Source organism: Hemitrygon akajei, chromosome 3, assembly GCF_048418815.1.
Source record: "Hemitrygon akajei chromosome 3, sHemAka1.3, whole genome shotgun sequence".
Lineage (NCBI taxonomy): Eukaryota > Metazoa > Chordata > Chondrichthyes > Myliobatiformes > Dasyatidae > Hemitrygon > Hemitrygon akajei.
The window spans coordinates 42,441,972-42,466,553 of record NC_133126.1 but is presented as its reverse complement, the minus strand read 5'-3'; the positions used below and the strand labels follow the sequence as shown (position 1 = coordinate 42,466,553).

The 24,582-nt window shown below is 39.9% G+C and overlaps 1 protein-coding gene across 1 annotated transcript; it reads left to right on the top strand.

The window, feature by feature from the left end:
* The first annotated feature begins 56 nt into the window (after positions 1-56).
* Positions 57-22,436, top strand: yy1a (YY1 transcription factor a). The gene is made up of 5 exons (XM_073039678.1): positions 57-930; positions 13,237-13,402; positions 16,559-16,619; positions 19,731-19,889; positions 20,984-22,436. Exons 1-5 carry the CDS (start codon positions 429-431, stop codon positions 21,164-21,166), a joined length of 1,071 nt encoding a protein of 356 aa, XP_072895779.1. The 5' UTR covers positions 57-428; the 3' UTR covers positions 21,167-22,436.
* The last annotated feature ends 2,146 nt before the right edge of the window (positions 22,437-24,582 follow it).

Sequence of the window (24,582 nt, the reverse complement as noted above, 5' to 3'; positions counted from 1 at the left end):
ACCCATTGGCACAGGTCCAAGCAGGTGAGTAACAAAGAGAAGTTGCTGCAAAGCTTCAGCGCGCAGCCAGCTGCGGAGCCAAAATAATAAAAGACAAAATCAAGAATAAGGGACGTGTGCTGGAGAGGGACTGCCCTGGCTCAAAGCCCGGCCTGACTCGGGTCCGCAGAGGAAGGAATTTATTATAATGAGTGAAATGTGTTGGCACATGGCAACAAGGGCAAATCATGAAGGACAGGAAGTGGAATGAAGTCTCGCGGTAGTTGCTCGCAGCGCCCGAGCGGATGGTGGCTGCCGTTTTTTTTTGTGTCTTGCCAGGTTTTTTTTGGGTGCTGATCTTCTCTGCTGAATTGTTGCTGAGGAAAAAAATAAGCCGGAGGGCAGAGAAAGGTGCCCGGCGGGAGGAAATAGAGGAAAGGAAATAAAACATGGCATCGGGCGATACTTTGTATATCGCTGCGGACGGCTCGGAAATGCCGGCCGAAATCGTGGAGCTTCACGAGATCGAAGTGGAGACGATCCCGGTGGAAACGATTGAGACGACGGTGGTGGAGGGCGACGAGCACCAGCCCATGATCGCCCTGCAGCCGCTCAGCGACGACCCGAGCCAGGTCCACCAGGAGGTGATCCTGGTGCAGACGCGGGAAGAGGTGGTAGGGGATGACGCCGAGCTGCGGGCCGAAGACGGCTACGAGGATCAGATCCTGATCCCGGTGCCGTCGGCGGGGGCCGAGGAGGAATTCATCGAGCAGACGCTGGTGACAGCCGTCTCGGGCAAGAGCCGTATCAAGAAAGGGGCCGGCAAGAAGGCGACCAAGAAGAGTTATTTAAACGACGGGGGGCTGGACAGGACCGGCAGGAAATGGGAGCAGAAACAAGTGCAGATCAAGACCCTGGAGGGGGAATTCTCGGTCACGATGTGGGCTTCGGGTAAGTGGTGTCCGGAAGGTGCTTGAGTGTGTAAGACGGGTATGGGGGGGGGGGGTGATCAGTGGACAGAGAAGGGCAGGAGCGAGCTTTCCCTTCGGCTCTAGGGCGTGTCCCGCCGTCGTGGGGAGGGGGAGGGGAAAGCGGAGCGGCTGAAAGGCGATTATTTCGGTTTTTTTTGCGGCTCGATGGGAGCTCGAGCGGTTCGACAATGTTTTTGTTTTGAAGGGAAGCCATGTTTCCCCAGGTTATGGGCGCCGCCATGTCAGTATGGCCGCCCGAAAACATGGCTTCCCGGTCGGGGAAGATGGCGGCTGAAGATGGCGGGCGGAGCGGCAGCGAGCGCGCTGCTCCTCCTCAGGCCTTGGGCGCCTCTGACCGGTAGGCTCTCGCTCCTGCTAGGCCCCGTGGCGCAGCTCTACTTTCGGCAGCCGTGCAACCTAGCCTGCTGAGTGGACACGTTAGCGAATGGGAGCGGGCGAAGGCGGGACTTGGAGATTGATGGCCCCTCACGGTCGTCGGTGGCCTTGGCGCCGGCCGAGAGCTCCTCCTGAACCAGCCAATCAGCTGGCGGAGGGGGCGGGAGTTCGGCAGCAAGTTTGGTGGAGCCGTTGCCGAGGGGCGTTGATCCTGGGAGGTCGGCAGCCGCTGCAGCGCTCTGTCTTCGTCGGCTCACTGTTGGTCATTTCTGCTCCCGTCTCTCCGCCTCTGCGATAGATTGTGGAAAACCAAGTTCGTCATCTTTGTGTGTGTGATTTTAAAAAGGTTCATTGTGAGGTCTGGGCGTAGCGGAAATCGGGCGATGCTTTTTTTCTCCCCCCCCCCCCCCCACTGTGGTGGTGGTTAGGTTTTAATTTAAAAACCTTTTTCTTTCATCCAAATTAAAAGGAAAACAACACGATGTTCACGGGGTCTTAAATCTCCGGTTTTTTCCCCCCTAACATTTTGATGCCTGTGGATCGGATTGTCTTATTCAGGGTTAGAATTGAGGTCATTAGTCCCATGAGGTCTGAATAGTAAGGGAATTGTGACAAGCTAAATCTTAAGTTTGCGGAGTCCTTAGTTGAACCTTCACAGTAGCGTGTTCAAATAAGTATCGATAATGGTGTAAGACAAGTTAATAGCTCAGACATTTGTTAAAAGAAAACTGAATATTTGTGTGTGCAAAGGCCATTTTGGAATGTAAAGATGAACGTTAAAATACTTTTCGTGAACCATTTTTATCCTCTGCAAAGTAAACAGTGGCAGTAAAAATAGTTTTTCATTTCTCATGCCCTTGCTGTCTTCATCCTCTTAGGTACTGATAGTTGTTGGGAAGGGAAGAAAAACCTTTTGGTTAAAGTAACGAATGTAAATTGTTAGAATCATGCCAGAAGAAATACAGCAATCCAGTCAAATCTTTGTGCATTGAATTAATGGATAATTTTGGCTTTTGCCTGTCAATTTTAAGTAAAAACGTTGGTTACTAAATATCCACAGATCCGTTGCGTGTTTATGCTTGGATAATTTTGTTCCAATGTGACAAGTTTCAGGTGATGGGAGTTCTTTGTACTTCGTGAAAATAAAGATGATAATGCTATTTTCTTAACTTAAAATTTTAACCTGGTATTCAATCTCTTAGCACATTTGAAATTAGATGTTTAAAAAACTGGCATTGCCTGCTGATATTGTTTACTATGTTATCAACATCGTTAATGGTTTGAGTAGAATAGATCAGCACAAAGTCGTGTTAGCATAAATCCTAATAATAGCATATAAGTTCAAAGATAACGGTAGGAAAACTCAGGAAGTTGAGTTCTATGTTATATGGTTAAACGTGAGGATCCAATTTGCACTATTTAGGAAAAGTTCTATAGAAATGTAATAGTTACTTTAAAAATCAATTTTGAGTAGAGATGGGAGGAGCCAAGGTGGGTTAATGTACGAGCTGCAAGTGAGCGAACTTAATTTGATATTTCTTTGTGGAATCGAGTATGAACAGATGACTGCCCTTGTTCTGTCTTTATAATAACTGTTTGCTACCAGCATATGATAATTATTAGGCAGCTGTTCTTTTCGTATGTAATCTAAATAAGCAAAATGTTAATGCAAAGAAAATATTGAAGGGTTAAGGCATTGTGCTATTTTTAATGTACTGACTTTAGTTTTATGAAATTGGTTACTGTGGAAAAAGTAGTTGCTTTTTGCATCCAAATTTAAGGATTCTACAGCCAATCCTATCAAAGTGGTCTTTGCATATGTTTTAATTACATTCATTTGATTTTCTTCTCAGTTGGAGCTATAATTTGCATTTTAAGAGCATAGACCATCACTGCACAATACAGGCCTTTGGCCCACAATGTTTAACACAATCTAATCCTTGCTTGTGTTGCCCCGTGTACTTATCTAGAAGAGTTTCCTAAATATCCCTAAAATGTGTCTGCCAGCACCCCAGGCAAGGAGTTCCATGCACCCACCACTCTGTCAGTATTTCCCCCATCCCTGTGGTTTTCAACTAGCTGTTAATCTGTAGCTAGTTACAGTGAGATTAAAAGAATCACATGAATGTCACTTTCTCCATTTCTTGCTGCATGTTTATCCAGCATCATGTGATTGGCTTGAATCGTGCTCTGTCTGGTTTACACCCTGCAACCATACTTGCCTTTTGTAGGGCCATGGATCAACAAGAATGGGAGCTACTGCTATCCTTAGAAGCAGGGTGGGCCATGGGTGATAGATCTAGAGGCTCTGATAGACAGACATACTTCATTGATCCCGAAGGGAATTGACCCTGAAGCCCTCTGGTTTTTTTCACACCTCATTGATGTCAGCAGTAACTTGGAGTGTACTGTAGAACAGAGAGGCCAAGGAGGGTCAGTTTCCTGAAGGTGGCAGCACAAATAGGGTGGCGAAGAAGCCATATGGTATGAGTGCCCCCATTCCATTTGTGGGCATTCAGTACATCAGTTGGAATGCTATGCTGCTGCTTCTAGTACCTACACTTGTACTCTCATACAGTGGGAAAGGTACATGATTAAGCTGGAGAGGATGCAGGCAAGATTAACAAGAATGTTTATGGTACTTGTGGCTTGAGTTACAAAGAGAGATTGGGTAGGCTGGGATTATTTTCTCTAGAGCAAAGGATGCTGAAGGGAGACCTTACAGATAATCTATAAAATGAGGACAAATACATTTGTTGCCCAATCATTTTCCCAGGACAGGGGAGCTTAAAACTACAGGGCATAGGTTTGGAATGAGAGGGGAAAAATTAATAAGTGACGTGAAGAGTAGCTTTTTCACACAAGATTGTGTGTATGGAATTACTTTAGTCAGAGGGTGGTAAATCTGTGGAATTTGTTGCCAGGAGTGGCTGTGAAGGCCAAGTCATTGGGTGCATTTAAGGCAGAGTTAGGTTCTTGATTAGCCAGGGCATCAGAGGGTATGGGGCAAAGGCAGGGGGTGGGGTTAACTAAGAATTGGATTCGCCCATATTGAATGGTGCAGCAGACTTGGGCTGAATGGCCTACTTCTGCTCCTGTATCTTATGATCTTAAAGGGCTGCCAGAGGAAGTGGTAGAGGTAGGTACAATTACAACATTAAAGATGTGGACAGCTGCATCAGCTAATTTGATATGGACCAGATGCAGGCAAATGGGACTAGTTGAGGTGTGAACTCTTGAAGGATGGATGAATTGGGTCAAAAGGCCAATTTATCTGCTGAATACAGCTTTAATTTCCTAAATACGTGTTAAAATGCACCCAGACCCAACTTAACACTGAGGATGTGTTCTTTGGAGGTGGAACGCAATGTAAATCAGATAGATAGATAGATACTTTATTCATCCCCATGGGGAAATTCAACTTTTTTCCAATGTCCCATACACTTGTTGTAGCAAAACTAATTACATACAATACTTAACTCAGTAAAAAATATGATATGCATCTAAATCACTATCTCAAAAAGCGTTAATAATAGCTTTTAAAAAAAGTTCTTAAGTCCTGGCGGTAGAATTGTAAAGCCTAATGGCATAGGGTCATTATAACATTACATAAATGGACGTGTGACAAAAACATTAAACCCGAGATGTATGACATTATTTCATGTATACTCAGTAATTCGTGGGAGTTAAAAACACACAGTTGGGCCTAACCTATACATAAGTGGAGCAGAAGCAGATAGGAGTTGCATCTCAGAGTAGGGACCAGGTTGTGGGTCGTCCTCTAACTTTGGCTTCTTTACACACACGGAGGGAGGGGGAGGGGGTAAAGAGTGAATTATTACATGATTGGCTGGGAGTGGCTCAGAGCATATGGAAAGCACTCTCATTGGCTGATTGTTTATTGTAGTAGCAGCTGCTCTTGAGAAGTTTTGTTTCGAATTATTTTTTGTTTTTTTAAAAAAAACAATAAAGAATAATCATAATGAATCAGTGCCCTGTGGGATCTGACTTTTTTTTTAAAGTTTGTAGAAGTGTTTGCTCAAACTTAAGAAAACTGCACACCTTATTCTATTTTTGGACAGAAGAAAATAACAGATGTAGTGAAAGTTGGATAATCTAGCACCCTTGGGACTTTGTGCTAAACTAGCAGATTTTCCAACTATTGGCTGTTCCTATTAATACCCTACCACACTTTACTTAACTTTCTTTACACATAATACAGCAGTATACTTAACAGTGTACAGTGGGCAGGATCAGAAAAAAAACTGCAGTGTTGGAGACTCAACCAGCTCCATTCCATCATGGGCACTAGCTTCCCCAACATTGAAGACATATTAAAGATGTGCCTTAAGGTGGCATCCATCATTTAGGACCCTCACCATCTTGAACATTATGTCCTCTTGCTGCAATCAAAGGGTATAGGAGCCTGAGAGCGCACACTCAAATGTTTTAGAAACAGCTCCTTTCCCCTCCATCAGATTTTTGAACAGTCTGTAAACACAAAGTTCAAAGTACATTTGTCACCCTGAGATTCTTTTTCTTGCAGGCACGCACTAAATCTATTAAGGAATAATAATCATAATAAAATCAATGGAAGATTGTCAACCTGGTCATTTGACTAGTGTGCAAAAGTCAACAAATTGAATACAAAAGGAAATAAATAGTAATAAGATGTAAGCAATAAATATCAAGAACATGAGATAAAATGTCAAAGTTAGTCCATAGGTTGTGGGAACATTTCATTGATGGAATGAGTGAAGTTATCCCCTTGATTCAAGAGCCTGATGGTTGAGGGCCTGAACCTGGTGGTGGGAGTCCTGAGGCTGCTCTACCACCTTCCTGATGGCCGCAGCAAGAAGATAGCATGTCCTCAGTGGTAGGGTGTTGTTGTTTATGCTGCTTTCCTGTGACAATGCTCACACAAATATGCTCATTTGTAGGGAGGGCTTTACCTTTGGATAGGGCCATATCCACTACTTTTTGTAGGATTTTTCTCTTCATGGGCACTGGTGTTTCATATGAGGCCATGATGCGGCTTGCAATATCCTCACCACTGCACAAATAAAGAAGTTCTAGATGTCATGCTGAATCTACAGACTCCAAAGGAAATAAAGGTGTGCCATGCTTTCTTTGTAATTGCATTTGTGTGCTGGGCCTCCTCCAAAATAATACTGAGGAGTTTAAAGTTGTTGACCTCAACATCTGATCCTCCAATGAGGACTGGCTCATAGACCTCTGGTGTTCTCCTGAAATCAGCTATTAGTTTTATTAGCTATTAGCAAATTAGTTTTGAGAGTTAGGGGGCAAAAGTTTAAGGGTAACACGAGGGGGAATTTCTTTACTCAAAGAGTGGTAGCTGTGTGGAATGAGCTTCCAGTAGAAGTGGTAGAGGCAGGTTCGGTATTGTCATTTAAAGTAAAATTGGATAGGTATATGGGCAGGAAAGGAATAAGAGAGTTATGGGCTGAGTGCAGGCCAGTGGGACTAGGTGGGTGTAAGCGTCAGCACGTTCTAGAAGGGCTGAGATGGCCTGTTTCCGTGCTGTAATTGTTATATGGTCAATGTCAGCTGCTTTGTCTTGCTTACATTGTTGCTGTTGTTATCACACCACTTAGCCAGATTTTCAGTCTCCCTCCTATGTGCTGATTCATCACCATCTTTGATTTGGCCTTTGACAGTGGTGTCATCAGAAAACTTGAATGTGGCATTGGAGCTGTGTTTTAACCATGGTCAGAAGTGTAAAGTGGGTAGAGCAGGGGACTGAACACACAACCTTGTGATGCACCTGTGCTGATGGAGATTGTGGAGGAGATGTTGCTAATCTGAACTGACTGGGGTTTGCAAGTGAGAGGAAATTGAGGATCCGATTGTATAAAGATGTTTTGAGGACAAGATCTTGAAGCTTATTAATTAGTTTTGAGATTATGGTATTGAATGTCGAACTGTAGTTGATAAGGACATTCTGATATACACATCTTCGCCATCCAGATGTTCTAGGGTTGAGTGAAGAGCCAATGAAATGATGTCTGCAGTGGATCTATGGCTCCTTTTAGGCAAATCAGAGCAGGTTCAAATCACTTCTTGGGCAGGAGTTGATATGTTTCATCACCAGCCTTTCAAAACAATTCATCAATGTGGATATAAGTGCTACTGGGCGATGGTCAATGAGGTAGGTCATCACATTCTTCTTAGGCACTGGTATAATTGATGCCTGCTTAAAGCAGGTGAGACCCTTGGATTGTAGGAGCAAGAGGTTAAAGATCACAGTAGCCTCTCCAGCCGGTAGATCAACATAGATCTTTAGTAGTTGGCCAGGTACCCCTTCCGGGCTGGAAGCTTTTCGTGGGTTCACCCACCTGAAGACTTCCTGCACGTTGTCCTCAGTGACTGAAATCACAGGATCATCGGGACTGTGGGAGTTTGTGATGGTTCCTCCATGTGTTGACGGTGACAGAAAACATTGAACTCATCTAGAAGTGAAGTCTCGTCACCTTTGTCACTTTCTTTAACTTTATAAGTGCTGGTGTTCAAGCCCTGGCTCAGCTGCTGAGCATCCTTTGTTGATTCGTGTTCAGTCTGCAGTTGCCACTTTGCCTGTGAGATGGCTTTCCAAAGATCATACCTGAATCTCTTGGACCACTCCCTCAGTATTTTGCACTGTTTATTTTTATTGTAACTTGTAATTTTTTATGTAGAGGTTTGGTAGAGGTTATTGCTGCTAAAGGAGATTCTACCAGTTATTAAATATGGCATGAACTGTGAATGATCAAGCAATGTGCTCAATAAAGACATGACAAATACAATTGGTTTTGTTAGTATAGGTAGATTGTGTTTGTCTATTATTGCGACTTAGATGAAGATAAGGCCACATTTTGTGAGTGATTAATGCAGAAAATCAGGTAATTGCAAAGGATTCACTAATTTTTTTCTTGCAACAGTAAAATGTCCTTGGCCATGGGTGATGTGCCACAGGACTAGAGGATAGCAAATGTTTTTCCGTGATTCAAGAAAGGCTCTAACAATAAAGCATGAAGTTACCGTCAGTTGAGTCTGGCATCAGCTGTGGGTAATTTATTGGGAAGTATTCTGAGGAGCAAGATATATTGGTATTTGGATAAACAGGGTTTTGATTAGCTCAGTATGGCTTTGTGTGTGGTAGGGCATGTCTGAACAATTTATTTTGGGAAGGTTGATGGAAAGGCAGTGGATACTGTCCTTGTAGACTTTGGCAAGGCTTTTGACAAAACCCTGCGTGGGATGCTGGTCTGAAGGTTTAATCGCTTGGCATTCAGGATGAAGTAGCCAATTGGATGCAACATAGGCTTTGTAAGAGAAGCCAGATGATGATGGTAGAGGGTTGTCTCTCTGACTAGAGGTGTTTGATTAGTGTGCTCTAGGGATCTGAGCTCGGGGGTATTGGTGGACAGTTGGGAAGGCTATTGAAGCTTGTAGTGTGAACTTCACAACCCAGGAAAAATGCTTAAAAAGGGCAGATGGAATTTAATGCAGACAAATGTGAGGTGTTGCATTTTGGGGGGGGCAAATGAGGGGAAGACATACACAGTATTTTTTTTATTCATTGACAGGATGTGGGTATCACCAGCTAAGCCAGCACTTATTGCCCATCTCTAGTTGCTCTTGAGAAAGTGGTGATGAGCTGCCGCCTTGAACCCCTGCAGTCCCTGAGGTGTAGGTATGCCCACAGTGCTGTTAAGGAGGGAATTCCATGATTTTGATCCAGCAACAATGGAACAGTGATATGTTTCCAAGTCAGGACAGTGAGTGACTTGGAGGGGAATTTCCAGGAGGTGGTGTTCCCAGGTATCTGCTGTTCTTGTCCTTCTAGGCGGTAGTGGTCGTGGAAGGTGCTGCCTTGGGAACTTTGGTGTGTTGTTGCAGTGCATCTTGTAGATAGTACACACTGCTGCAACTGTTCATCGATGGTGGAGGGATTGAGTGCTTGTGGAAGGGGCACCAATCAAGTGGGCTGCCTTGTACTGGACAGTGTCAAGCTGCTTGATTGATGGCACTGCACTGATCCAGGTGAGTGGCAAGTATTCCATTACACTCCTGACCTCAGCCTTGTAGATGGTGGACAGGCTTTGGGGAGTCGGGAGGTGAGTTACATGCCACAAAATTCCTAGCCTTTGACTTGCTCTGGTAGCCATGGTGTTTATATGGCTAGACCAGTTCATTTTCCTGTCAATGGTAACTCCCAGGATGTTGATAGTAGGGGATTCAGTGATGGTGATGCCACTGAATGTCAAGAGACGATGGTTAAAGCCTCTTGGAGATGGTCATTGCGTGGCTCGAATGTTAGTTGTCAACCCAAGCCTGGATATTGTCCAGGTCTTGCTGTATTCGGATATAAACTATCTGAGGAGTCGTGAATAGTGCAGAACTTTGTGCAGTGATCTGCGAACATCCCCACTTCTGACCTTATGACGGAAGGAAGGTCATTGATGAAGCAGCTGAAAATGGTGGGCCTGTAAGGTGTGTGCAGTAAAATAAAAGGATCTGGGAATACAGATCCATAATTTCTTGAAAGTGGCATCACAGGTAGGGTTGAAAGGAGAGCATTGAACACATTGCACATCAGGGCATTGTGATATATTAAAGTGGTATAATAAGTATGTGAAGCCAAAATTAGAGTACTGTTTGTAGTTCAGATCACCTACCTACAGGAAAGATGTCAGTAAGTTTGAAAGATTGCAGAGAAAATATACAAGGATCTTACCAGGACTGAGTTTAGGGTAAGATTGAATAGGTTTTGACTTTATTCCCTGGAGTGCAGTATAATGAGGGGAAATCTTCTAGAGGTGTGTACAGTTATGAAGATTATAGATGAGGTGAATGCATGCAGGCTTTTCCCCTCGTGTTGTGAGATTGTGTGAGAATAGTTCTAGAGATGATAGGTTTAAGATGAAAGGTGAAATATTGAAGGAGAACTTCACTCAACGTCTTAAGTGTGTAGCGAGCTGCCAATGGAAGTGCCAGTGCAAGTTCAATCGTAACATATAGGATGGGTTTGGAGTAAGATGGGACTAGTTAAATGATCTGGTTGGTGTAAACTGGATGAGCTGAATGGCGTGTTTTTGTGCGATGGTACTCTGACTTTTAATGTCTATTGATACAGTTTAATGATCCAAAAGTTTTTTTTAAACCTGTAAAAGTTATTACAAGCAGACTGTAAGAATTGTAATTTCTGCGCAGTGGTATCATTCATATCTCCATTTTGTATTTTTCTAGCGTTTACTTGCCAAAGTCAAGTTGACTGGTTCTGATTCTGCCCCAAAAGTATGCAGTTAATAAAAAAATTTGAGTTGCTATTAATTGCAGATTCGCGACCTAAACAATTTGTGTAAATTTCCATATTCAGTGCAGTCATGTTGGAACAAATAATTGGTAATACAATGTGCTTCTGCATTAAGACATGTGGAATTTCAGATCACTAACAAAAAAAATTGAGATTGGAAATAAAAATTCACTCCTGAAAATTTTCAAAAAATACATTATTTCAAAAAGAATACTGAACTAGTTCACCAAGGATAATAGTTGCAGGCTGCCAGATCAAAGTTGGAAGGCTTTGGACACTGACAAGGCAATCTCTTTATTGATATTTCTACAATGTGACATCCATTTCTAGTTAGTTAAAACAATTATAATTCCCTTGCCTGTGTACCTGTGCCTGCTAACCAATAGGGCATTACTGTTGAATGAAAAGCATCCTATAGGAGCACCTTCACTTACAGCATGGAATCATTGGTGGTAGGGAGTAGTTGTATTATGAAAAATTATGACACAAGCTGTTTTCAAGAAATTCAGTTCTACAATAACATGATTGTACTGTATAATTGGTTTTAGGTGAAGTTTAGGTGAGATTTCTCTTCAGACTTCATTATTATGAAAATAATAAGTTAATGAAGTGGGGGCAGTGGCAGGGAGGAGATCTTGGAGGCTTTAAAATGAATTGAAGTGGATCAGTCCCAAGGGCCTGACCTGGTACATCCTTGGTCCTCATGAGAAGCTTTAGAATAAATTGCAGAATCCTCTGCAGAGATTTTTACTTCATCTGTGATACAAGTAGGTTCAGGAGTGATGCCATTGTTCAAAACGGGCAGCAAAAATAAGCCAGGAAACTATAGGCATTGGTTGGTAAATTGTTGAAGAAGATTGGGGGGGAAAGGATCTACATACATTTGAAGAGGGGTCTGATTTGGTGCACACCATGGCTTTGTGTAGGGGAAGTAGTATCTGATGGATCTCTTGAAGTTCTTCGAGAAGTTTGTCATGAGTGTTGAGTGGTGGACATTGTGGAGTTTAGCAAGGCCTTTGACTAGGTCTCATGGTGAGCTGATCTGAAAGGTTAGGTTGCATGGGATTGGATTCATAACTGGCTCATTTGGAAGGAAGCAGAAGATGGAGAAGATTTGTTTCTCAGATTGGAGGCTTGTACTTCTTGATTTGTACTTCAGGGAGTGCGAAGCGCAGAAACGAATATCACTGTGATGATTGCACGCTCTAGTATCAATTGTTTGGTGACAAAGTATTTGTATTTGTGCTTAGTGGTGTGCTGTAGATTGGTGCTAGGAGCTTCATCCATGCAATCTTCTACCAAGTTGTACTGCCCAGCAACCCACTAATTTAACCCCAGCCTAATTGCAGGACAATTTAAAATAACCTACTAACTGAAACTTCTTTGGACATTGGGAGGAAACTGGAGCACCCAGAGAAACCCCATACACACATGGGAAGAGCATATAAACGTTCTTACAGAGATCACTTCAGCAACATTTAAGAGCTTTGTAAATAAAAACATTGATAAGAATGGTGTAGCAAGCACTGGGCCAAATGTGGGCAGATTGAGCTAGCTCACTGGCAACACAGTCAGCATGGAAGTGTTGAACTAAAGGTCTGGTTTCCATGCTGCATGACTGTGCATGCTATCCATTCAGATCATTTCATCCCACAAATACATAAGGCAGTATAAGGGAAAAGTGATATTAATGTAGCATCTAGTGTTGCAGTTGCAGAGAAAGTGCAGATCAGGCAGACAATAATTTTTTGACGCCATGACTGAGTAGATTACAAGGTTGAATCCGTCTTAGTCGTACAAGAGGTTTGTTCCGGCAAGATGCTACCAGTAACCAATGCAAGGTTCAATCACACTGGTGGCTCGTGGCTATGGTCTCACTTTAGTGACCAGTTTGATGTTTAATGTTCCGTGTGTTCATTTTTTTTTGCTTGTACAATGTGTTATTTTTCACATTTGGTCTTATGTGGGGTTTTTCTTTCAATGGGTTTTGTGGTGGTGGTGTTTTGTGACTGGTTGCAAGATTAATCTCAAGATTGTATACTGTATACTTTGTACTTTCAACTTTAAACTTCGTCCAATTGATCTTACAACTGCAGGGTAGAGGTTGTCATTAACAGTGGTGGCACATGTTCTCTGGGTTTTCGATCTTCCACCTGATGAGAGGAGGAGGAGAAGAGAGAATGGCAGTGATTGGAGTGGTTTTGATTATGTTAGCTGCTTTACAAAGTAGTCATCTGCCCTGATATATCCAGAAAGTTCCACTGACTAAGTTTCTGCCATTGTACATAACAGCTAAGGCATTTTACTGTTTTTTTGTTGAACCAAATCATTGGTGTACGGAGTATTTGATCCCATCATTAATAAAACCTGCAAATAAATGTGATTTATAGGGTTATTGGTGCATTTCATGCTGTATCAATTTTCTATCCAGGGAATTTATCATTAGGTGTTGGCCTTGAATTTCATTATCTGACTTCTGGTGAGGAATTTTGGCTGCTTTTCCCCATGAACATTTTTTTGCTTGGACAGAATGTGAAATGATCTTTGAAATCTTGTATTATTTTTGACTTTCAGATGATAAAAAGACTGATATTGACCATGAAACAGTGGTGGAGGAACAGATTATTGGAGAAAATTCTCCACCTGATTACTCTGAATACATGACTGGAAAGAAACTTCCCCCTGGTGGAATACCTGGTATCGATCTCTCTGACCCAAAACAGCTGGCAGAGTTTGCAAGGTGAGCAATGGGTGTAAAGATTGTTGCTACAGGAACTGGTTTGATAGTATAATGAAGATTGTTATCACATTGACCTCAAGAATGGAAAGTAACTATTAATAACGTGGTTATGTTTTACCAATGCTTACATTTGTTTCTGTGCAAATGGTGGTGAATAGAATTGTCAGCCACAAAATGTGAACATCTGTTGTTGCTTGGAAAAGTGCCATGAGGCTGGTGTAGATGGATGAATGGGTGCTAGGGGTAGGACTGAGGGGAGAAATGGGGACAGAAGCAAGTGAAGGATAAGAGGTTTTTGGAATTCAAGAACTGATGAAATTTGAAGTCTTTAATGTCTGAAAGAAAGGTTTAGGTTTGTTAATCTGAAAACCTGCAGTGAAGAATAAGCTTGAACTATGGACCAGAACATCTTTAAAATAGTCAGTGCTGTTGTAGAGGTAACAAAATGTGTGACATTGAACAAGAATTTTGGGTGGTAGCAAGGACAACTGGATAATTTTGACATGTCTGTAATTGTGGGTAGATATGAACTATGAAGGGAGGAATTTCTGTTGAAATCCATACAGACTCAGTTAAAGCGGGAAACGTCTATAGACAAGAGAATGAGAAGCTCTCAAAGGCTAACACAGTTACAGAGATGGACAGAAATCCTTTTGGAGAGTGGAACAGAAAGTACAGTCGGCCCTCTATCCGCGAATTCAACCAACCACGAATCGCGAAAACCTGGAAGTGCTCTTCCAGGACTTGATTGAGCACGTACGGACTTTTTTTCTTGTCATTCCCTAAACAATGCAGTATAACAACCATTTTACATAGCATTTGCGTTGTATTGGGTATTATAAGTAATCTAGAGATGATTTAAAGTATACGGGAGGATGTGTGTGGGTTATCGTGGATCGGGATTGAAAACAATCGGAAGTTCTCTTACTAAGTATGTCGGAACAGGTACATCAGGTATTATTTAGCGTCAGTCAAACGTTTGTCTTAGTATATAGTATATATTTTACCTTTCTATGCATATAAAACACTTAAGAACATATGTTTCACACTGGGCTCGGGAATGGAAGTTCTCGGGACAGACTGCTCCAAAGTGCACTCTCCACCGTGCTGGGTTGATGTGGAGGATCAAAAACCCAAAACCCAATAATTAAACCACTGCGTTGCTTAGTAATAATTGTAGATTTCATCGGGGCAGAGCCTTTCTCACTTTATCCTTTAAAATTGTTCCGAATGCTAACTGACATAGCCTAACACTTTTCCAATGACCAATGGCGTTTCACCTCTTTCCGATCACTTTATTATTTCCACTTTATTTTCAATCGTGTTCGTGATTATTTTCGCGAACAGAAACACTGCGGATTCAGATCTCTGCCGCCAGATCCCAATGTCCACCATACTGAGACAGGTTAAATAAGGTCAGGGCTTCAGCTGGGTCCTAAGGTCCATCGCATTGAGACAGGTTGAATAAGGGACTTGAGAATTTTGGTATCCGCGAGGGGTCCCGGAACCAATCCCCCGCGGATAAGGAGGGCCGACTGTATAGCATTGAATTTAATAGTAATTAGTGACAAAATTCTGCAGATCCTAGAAATAAAATACCAATCCATACATCCTTAATCCATGCCATCTCATACATTTACTTTGCAAACTTCATTAATTCCTCACTTTTCTGTGTTCTTAACATTCCAGTGATCAGTGGAGATAGTCTAGCTCTATTTATTAACTTACTTACACTAATACTTTTTAAACTGAAAACCTCTGTTTGATTGTAATTTATCCAGACAATCTTAAACTTGCTTTGAACTTATTGATGATCAGTTAGCCTGGGTAATATTTATTTACCGTAGATTCCGGATTTTAAGCCGCTACTTTTTTCCCACATTTTGAACAGCTTTGAACTTTGCGGCCAATAATCCGAAGCGGCTAATGCATGGTTTTTTTTCATGCCGCCTCGTAAACATTTTGCCTCGTAACAGTAGACCAATAAAATTGATGAGTAGTTCACAGAGGTCCAATGAAATTGTACGATAAATCAAGCGCACTTTCACAATTAAATTATTGTAAATCAGTCATTTGTACTCACCCTCATCAACATGGAAAACACTCGAAGAAAAGCATTGTGCTGACTACTTAGTTTAAACTATATTTGTTTTCTGTACTACATCGCGGGATGCTATGACGTCACACCCGGTTTCGCGGTGTCTTGTGGGAAAATGCCGGTTTGCGATGAAACGGGACGGAGGGGGGAGCGCATTACGCGAGCGGCTTTGGATCCGAGCGAACTCTGCTTTTAAGTTAAAGGTATCAATAACTTTTCCTGGTAGGCTGCAATATATATATTTTTTTACCAGTCGTTAGGAGATATTGGAATGTTGTTCAGTAAAGAAGTATACGCAACGTATATTTAAAAGTAGCCGCGTACGGGCACGGTTCGAAAAAAAGCATTTGCAATATGTATTTGTTTTTGTTACCATATGGATTTAATTAAAAGTTAAAAAAATCCTCACGTGTAATATCTTTCTGTGTAAATATCTCATATTACAACGTGGGACACCTGCGGCCGAAAATCCGGTGCGGCCTTTACAATTAAAAAAATGATTTTATTTCTAAAATTAGAGCCAGCGGCTAAAAATCAGGTGCGCTCTGTAGTCCGGAATCTACGGTAATCTGTACACCTATTTTCTTTCTAATATGGGGCATTCAAAAATGGGATTATCTGCTGTAATCTTGTAGAAGTACAATAAATGACACAATTTTAGACAACTTTTGCCCTTCACTTAAACAGTATTCCTCTTATCATGTAATAGGTTTGTGCTTTGATGAGAAGGGTGGTAATTAATACAACTTAGCATGAAAAAAGGGTGAACAGTTGCACCTTGGGGTGCTTTTATCAGTTTTTCCCCAAGGCTTTAATTGAGGTGCTTTGATAAAGGGCTCTGTTAAAGTGGAGGGATACCTCCTAGTTGCAGGTTGCTAAATGCCTACCCTCCAGGTAACATACAATTTTGTGTATGGCTTTTACACAAATTTTGCTGTTCTAGTTGCAAAGAAAAATGGATTATAAATATAGAAAAGTCAATATTTTGATGGAAACTGATTTGCACTAGTTATTTCACTTTATTCTGTGAGTATTGATGGTTTTGTTGTAATCTGTAGAATGAAGCCAAGGAAGCAGAAGGAAGATGATGCACCTCGAACCATAGCATGCCCTCACAAAGTAAGTATACATGCTGGGAACTGACACCATAGATTTATTGTATCAACAAAAAAAAATTTGCACTTAATAACTGAATTGAAAATAATCTTGGCATAAAAATCTGTTCCTGTATTACAAAATGATTATTCAATTGATTTTCATTTGAACCAGTTCATGTTTAAAGATTTTGAACAGTTAGCTGTGGAGTAAATAGGAATTGATATCTAATTGTTGTATACTAATTTATTAGATCAATCTTGTTTGCAATTGGAATTTCTCAGTTTGATAGGTGGCTATTGGGGTGCTGAATTCTGGAGCGTTGAGTTAGCTACAGAAAAAAGATTAAGGAATTTTTGGCTAGATCCATGGTCAGTATTTAAATATTAGGATCAATTGACAAAATAATGCATGACTATGCACCTAATAATTTCTTGTCAGTTATAGTTCCCATTTGGGCTTTAATACATTTCCTGCTTCTGTTGTGTATTAAATGTTCCTCCTCCTGCTCAACGCATGATAGCTTTCTCAACTTTATTGGCTAGGAGAGCTGTTCTATTGTAATGGAAGGATCCCAATCCACCTGTTTTTTTTGGCTCTCCTCCATTATGTCGCGTTTAAGTTTGGAGAAAATTAGGAGTTGGACATTTGATACACCTTTTAAATTTGAGCAAACTTGGCCTTTTATTCAGTATTTTCATATGATCTAATTCTTTTTACTTTTTCAGTTAATTTTTTTTTATTCTCGAAGTTTTAGATTTGACCCGAAGTATTTTTCTCTTATTTTTAAACTGTATCCTCAAAATGGACTGCCCAGTCCCCCTTTTTTTGTATTAGGCTAGTTTAGTGCTTTTTTTTCTCTCGACAACAGAAATTTTGAGTTTTTTTATGAATTGTTACGAGGAGATGTGGTTCTTTTTTCTTAGCTTAATACTATGTATGTTTTTGATAGTGTATATTCTTTGTACTGTTATTGAAATATGTATTTGAGATAACTTCTCCTGACTTGTATTTATCCTTATTCTTTTAAATCAATAAAAAGATTGAAAATGATAGTATGTTTAATACATAATCTTTCAGTTAAGCGATATCACTAAGAAATCTATTTCATAAACCTTTTGTAATGACTTTCTGTAATCTGTGAGTCACATCAAACTGATTGGATTTTGAGATTTTTTTTGTTTAGGATAAGAGTACATTGCATAAGGTACATTACTAAATTCTGCCCTTCTAGTTTTTGTGGATTTCTATTGTTTAACTGAATGGGAAATAATCATTGAATATTGCGTGATGATTGTCCTCACGGCTATCTTAACAGTAAGGTCTTTGTTCCTTTCTCTTAGTTTCTCTTTTGAAGATGAGGCTTTCCGCATCATTCTCTTTAAAAATGTCTTTCATTTTTCCTTAAATGGTTTTCTATCTTTCTTGACGGCTCTCAGCTCTATCCTAACTTTCCCACTCTTCTATTTTCACCCCTCTCCCTCTGACAGAATACGGAAAAGGTCCTTTCATCATCATCATCTACCCCTCAAGTTTTCACATTCCACAGATTATCCTCCCTAATTTCCACCACTTCCTGAGGGATTTCCATTACTTGATACATATTCCATTCTGAATGAAAAGTTATTTCCAGAACTACATGGCCTATTCTATATCCTCCTCAAGGCATTTTCCTGTGAACCTGCTCTTAAATAACTCATTTCTTCCAAGGACACAAACAGTCCTTCCAGGTGAAGCAACAGTTCACTTGCAATTTTTCCAATGTAGTGTATGGCATGTAGTACTCAGTCTCCTATGGATTCTTAAAAAAGTGCAAATGCAGTCTGGCTGACCATATTGTAGAGCATCTCTGTTCAGTCTGCTTCTGAATACTTCAGTTTTCCCACACCCTCTCATTCCGCAGACCACCTTCTCTTGGCTTCGAATGATGATCAAAGTAAACTTGGAGAAATTGCACTTTTATCTAAGTATTCTGAAGCCCCAGGAGTAAATCTGTAACAATTTCAGGTAGTCACTCATTCCCTGTCCTCCAGTGGCACAGCTCTAATTTTCTTTCACTTTAATAACCTGCCTTTTTTTAAAAAAACATGGGATTCTGGGGACAAATTCAACGTGCATTATTTAAGTACCTGAATTAGCAGCTTAAACTTTATTTTTGCCTAATATTCACCATGGGGTATTTGGTATGATCAATCCAAAACCATGATGTTTTTGGAAGTCGCACTGTAGTATACTTGATAGTTTTAGCTTGCACTCTGTCAGGGGCATGTTGTTTTTTTCCCCTATATATCCCTTCTTTATAGAAACAACTCTGCCATGAGAAAACATTTGCATACTCATTCCAATTCTGATCAAAGATCCTTGACTTGAAGCATTGACTCTGGTTGTCTCTGCACTGATGCCACTTGACCTCCTGAGAATCCATCATTTTCTATTTTTGCATTTCTGTAATCCCACTTGCATGCAGAGTGTCTTTAGAATTTATAAAGAAAACTGGCAACAAAATAATATCAAAATGAATCTCGAAATCCACGTTGAGAATCTTTTGTGAAGTGTGATTTGATATTTTTAATGAAACTGATTAGCTATGTTGAATAGTTTTGTTCATTCTACATTGCTCTCTAGCTCACCATGAATGCAAATGTGGTGAAATGCAGTGAAATCCAATTGGAACTATTCTTCATACTTGGCTTCTTTAAGCGGTGTGCCCGTATCAAGCATTTACGAAATACCTTTTGAATAATTAAAAAATGCAATATTTACTGATCCATTCAAAGCCTTTTTCATAATTAACATAAATAAATGTTTGACATTAGTTCAAAAATCCTTTCCCTTTAAACATTTGTACATCTTTTAGTAATTGAAAGATCTTTTAGTTTGTATCCTTATTGCTTAAAAATTAAGAGCAATGTAAACTTGATCATTATTGTATTTTAAATGTAGCTTAGTAGTCAGTTAAGTTACCTGTTGGGCAATGGATATTTAGTGCATTAGAGATTGACTACTTTTTTAAAATCTTTCATCTATGCCTATTTTCCATTAGTCTTAACTACAAAAGTTTGAATAGATTCCATAGTTCATGCTTTTATTTGTTGTAAAGTAAGATGAGCATAATATTTGGATATTTTTTCCTAGGGTTGCACTAAAATGTTTAGAGATAACTCTGCCATGAGAAAGCATTTGCATACTCATGGTCCAAGAGTACATGTCTGTGCTGAGTGTGGAAAAGCTTTTGTGGAGAGCTCAAAACTGAAACGACATCAGCTTGTTCATACTGGAGAAAAACCCTTCCAGGTAAACATTGTTGCTTTGCCTCATTTTTGCTGCTTTAGTCCTCAAATTTAGATAAATAGAAACATAGAAATCTATAGCACAATGTTGTGCCGACCATGTAACCTATTCTAGAAACTGCCCAGAATTTCCCTACTGCATAGCCCTCTTTTTATCTAAGTTCCATGAGCCTATCTAAGAATCTCTTAAAAGACTCTATTTTGTCTGCCTCTATCACCTTCGCTGGCAGTGCATTCCACGCACCCACCGCTGTGTGTGGAAAAACTTTCCTCTGACATCCTCCTTGTACCTACAGTCAATGTTTTGGGCAGGCCTGAAATGTCAACTGTACTATTTTCCATAGATTCTGCCTGGCCTGCTAAGCTCCTTCAGCATTTTGTGTATGTTGCTCAGATTTCCAGCATCTGCAGATTTTCTGTTGTTTGTGACTTCAAACAGAGGTACTGTTTATTTATCAGGAAGCTCCCAGAAATTTTCCCTTGTGTAACAGAATACAATTGTGAAAATCTAGTTGGTAGTCTGGTAAAGCAAATTCTACTTTTTCTCTGTTGTTTTCTGGGTGAACCTTCATTACAATTTTCCTTCTAGAAGTGTTGGCTTTTGCCTTAAGGTAGTAAATCTGATGACAATATCACTGAATTGATGATGTAAAATAACTGATTACATACAGGTAAATTGATGGAACTGATGCTGGATGCTGCGGTATGTTCTTTCATCTTAAGAGGCTTGTATTTGGACCCAATGGAATAATAGGCAAAAATTCCATCTTTCTAAGCATCTCAAAAGAAATTAGTACAGGTAGTTCTGTGGTCTTTTAAGCATGAATATACAGTGTTACAACATAATTTCACTTAATTCAATACCCTTGCTCTTCAAGCAGTAAGATCTTAGGGTGAGAAATATTTAAATCACATCAGGATAAAATAATATTCAGATATGGATTGCTAAAAACTTTCCTTGCATTTCATCCATGAAAGACTCAGAGTTATTTTGCATAAAGCTTAGAGGGTAGAAGTAATATTTTAATGTATGTTTTGTGTTCTGTGAACTGTGGGCTGCTCTGCTGATAAAATGTTTCTTTTTGTCTTCACAATCAGTGTACATTTGAAGGATGTGGAAAACGCTTTTCACTGGACTTCAATTTGCGCACTCATGTGCGAATCCATACTGGAGACAGGCCCTATGTTTGTCCTTTCGATGGATGTAATAAGAAGTTTGCCCAATCAACTAATCTGAAGTCTCACATCTTAACACATGCCAAGGCCAAAAACAACCAGTAGATCTCTCCAGGAGGGAAGCACCTAGTCCTTAGCAGGGCATTATATGACCACATTCGGGCATAATGTTGACCTTCCCTTTGTATATTTCTAGAGAAGAATTTTAAATAACAAAAACAAAGACTTGTTTTGATAAAGTAGTCACAAGGTTGGAGATGATGCTAGGATGCTCTTCTGTTTTTGTCCTGTATTCCTGTTTCAATAATGCCTTGGTGTTTTCTAATGAACACATTACTCAGGGGCGTAAAAGCCCTGATGAACTTGCATTTATCAAAAGTCGGTTCTTTACCTGACAGTGCTAGAAATTGGACTTTCAGCATTCATATAAATATGACACTTTCCCAGTGCTTGGAGCAATTCACATTTTTAATTTTGTATTTTCCAGGTGTGCATATTGTACACTCATTTGGATATGCTAGTAATGCAGATGCTATGTGATTTTTTTTTTTTGAATTCAATTTTTTTGCTTGTAATAGTTCCTTTTTAAAAAAAACCATAGAATTGGCAGTAACTGTACTACATGCATATTTCAGAGTTATTTCCTGTATAAAGTTTTGAGAGTTTTTGGTTTGCTATCTTAATTTGGTTATATTCTTTGATGTTAACACATTTTGTATAATTGTATCGTATAACTGTAATGAAATCATGTAGTATCAAAATTATAGTACAGTGATTCAATGGTGTTAATCAATTTAAAACCTGTTTTAGTCAGTTTTTTTTTGGTATGTACTGCCGGATGCTAAAGTCTAATGTAATTTCTATTAGAGCCTGTTTCAGTTGTGTTATGCAAAAAAGCAATGCTCGGTTCCATTAGTAGAATGTATTGTGCAGGCACTGACCTTTTATTAACACCTGTTACAATGTACGTCCCATGTACTAATTAGATAAAGGCCAACAATAAAGTGTGGTCCTGAAGCAAGCACTTGTTAGAAAGTGATTTGCAGAGCATTATGATTCTCCTAACTGCTTTAAATCCAGCATGAGCATTGAGTAAGACAAAAACAGAGTGAACCTATAATAAGATTTATATAAAAGAACACTAAAAGAGATGATCAATTCCTGTGCAACTCCATTATAATCTTTCTGAGCTATCCTATGTTGCTGTAAATGGTAATTTGGTGGTCTTTTCAAATTCCCAAACACAAGTAACTATATTCAGAATGATGAGGATATGTGACCCTTGATGCAATGGAGTATTAGTCTCTGTTTAGTTTAAATTGTAAGTACTGTAGGCTGACTTTGGAAATAAATCTTTTTTCTGTTTTTAACTTTTCAGAGGAGTTTTGTATTAGATACTTAATGCATTTTCTTGTAACAGCTTCGTTTTTTTTCTGCTGCATGTATAATGTCTTAATTATGTCATAGGCACTACATAAAGGTGATGCAGGATAACTGATAAAGGGTAAGGGCAGCCTGAATTTTTTTAAACATCCTAAATAAATCTACATTGTGTTTTTAAGAAACTGTAGGCACCTACTGTAAATTGGTTCCATTTGTAGATTATTATTTGAAAAATTTGGAGACTTTTCAAACAAGAACTGTTGCACATTGGTGTTGAAATAATTTGGAGAGTAGGTTGTGAAAACATCATAGGGGATAATAAAGTGAGTATTTTGGTTATTGTTAAATGTGCAATTTCCTTGCCAACTTGCACAAATTGGTCTGTTAGTAATTTGAGATTTTAATTCATTCATGTGATGTGGGCTCTGTTCATGAGCCCAGTGTTTGGCCATTCATAAATGGTCCCAAGAAGGCAGTGGCAAGCTATTGATTTGACTCACAATGACCCTTGAGGAGTAGGCACACCCACCGTTCTGTCTGGTTGAGACCTTTAGGATTCTGAACTTCAATAACATTCTTCCACAAAAACTTTTTAGTGAGCTAGGGTGTTGGATATAGTAATGAAGTTGAAGCTGAAGGTCTAGGATGAATGCATTCTGTAAGGTAAGTTGGTGGGAAGTGTTATTTCACTCTCAGCTCTCTTCCCTGAGTAGTTCTCTCACCCTTTACCATGCATGGGTCCATGTGGCTGTTCTACTAAATGACTAAGTGAAGGATATTAAAGCTCCACATGCAAAGTAAATGTTGTGTCCTTGATTCTCAGTACTACTTTTAAGTCTACAACATTATTAATTTATCAACTGATTAAAAATAGATCCACTTGTATTTTGAATTAATGCCCCAAGATTTCATGGTATTTTTTGGTCAATATTGAGGTCACTGGAAATTGTACTGTTTAACTTCATTCCCTTTTTGTGTGGCTTATCCTGCAGATAGTGTAATGTAAGTGGTACAATCTGTATAGGTAGAAAGTTGTGATTCTGGATCTGTTGACTATCTGAGGGACAGTTCTCACATTCACAGACATTCAGTAGGATATTTTAGCAAGGTTAAGAGGGCTGAATATAACTTCTCCAATTTAAAAAAAGAACACCACTGTTAACTAGTTGATTTACATACATTTGTTCATTCTGACCTTTTGTTTCAGATTATTAAACTAACCGAATTTGATTTTTACAGCTGTAATGGTGGAATTCAAACTGGTCATCAAATCTTACTGCAGACCTCCCAGTTGCTGGTTAGTAATGTAATTTCAAAGTTCAAAGTAAATTTATTATCAAAGTATATACATCTCACTATATACAACCCTGATATTAATTTTATTGCGGGCATTCTCAATAAGCTTGAACTTTCAACCAGTGTGTGAGAGGCACCAATCTGCAAATACAAAAAAAATACAATGAACAAGAACATGAGATGGAGTTCTTGAGAGTGAGACCATAGGCTGTGGGAATATTTCATTGATGGGGCAAGTGAAGTTACCCTCTTTGGTTCAAGAGCCTGATGGTTGAGGGGTAATATTTCTTGAATCTGGTGGTGTGAATCCTGAGGCTCCTCTACCAACTTCCTGATGGTAACAGAAGAGGGCATGTCCTGGGTGGTGCAGTTCCCTGATAATGGAAACTGCTTTCCTGTGACTGCTTCACATAGATGTGCTTGATGGTGGGGAGTGTTTTACCCATCGTCTAGGCCGTACCCACTATTTTCTGTAGGGTTTTCTGTTCAAGGGCATTGGTGCTTCCATATCAGGCTTTGATTTAGTCAATATACTCTGTAGTACACCTATAGAAGTTTGTCAAAAGTTTTGGATATCAAGCTGAATCTTTGCAAATACCTAAGAAAGTAAGGTGTGCTGCTGTGCTTTGTAATTGCACTTGCACGCTAGGCCCAGGACAGGTTCTCCAAAATAACAATGAATTTATAGTTGCTGACCCATCTCTGATCCTTTGAGGCTCATAGACCTCTACGTTTCCTTTTCCTGAAGTTGATCATCAGCTCCTTGGTCTTCCTGACAGTACCCTCTGTCAGGTTTCAATCTCTCCTGTATGCTGATGTGTCACCACCTTTTTTTTCAGCCT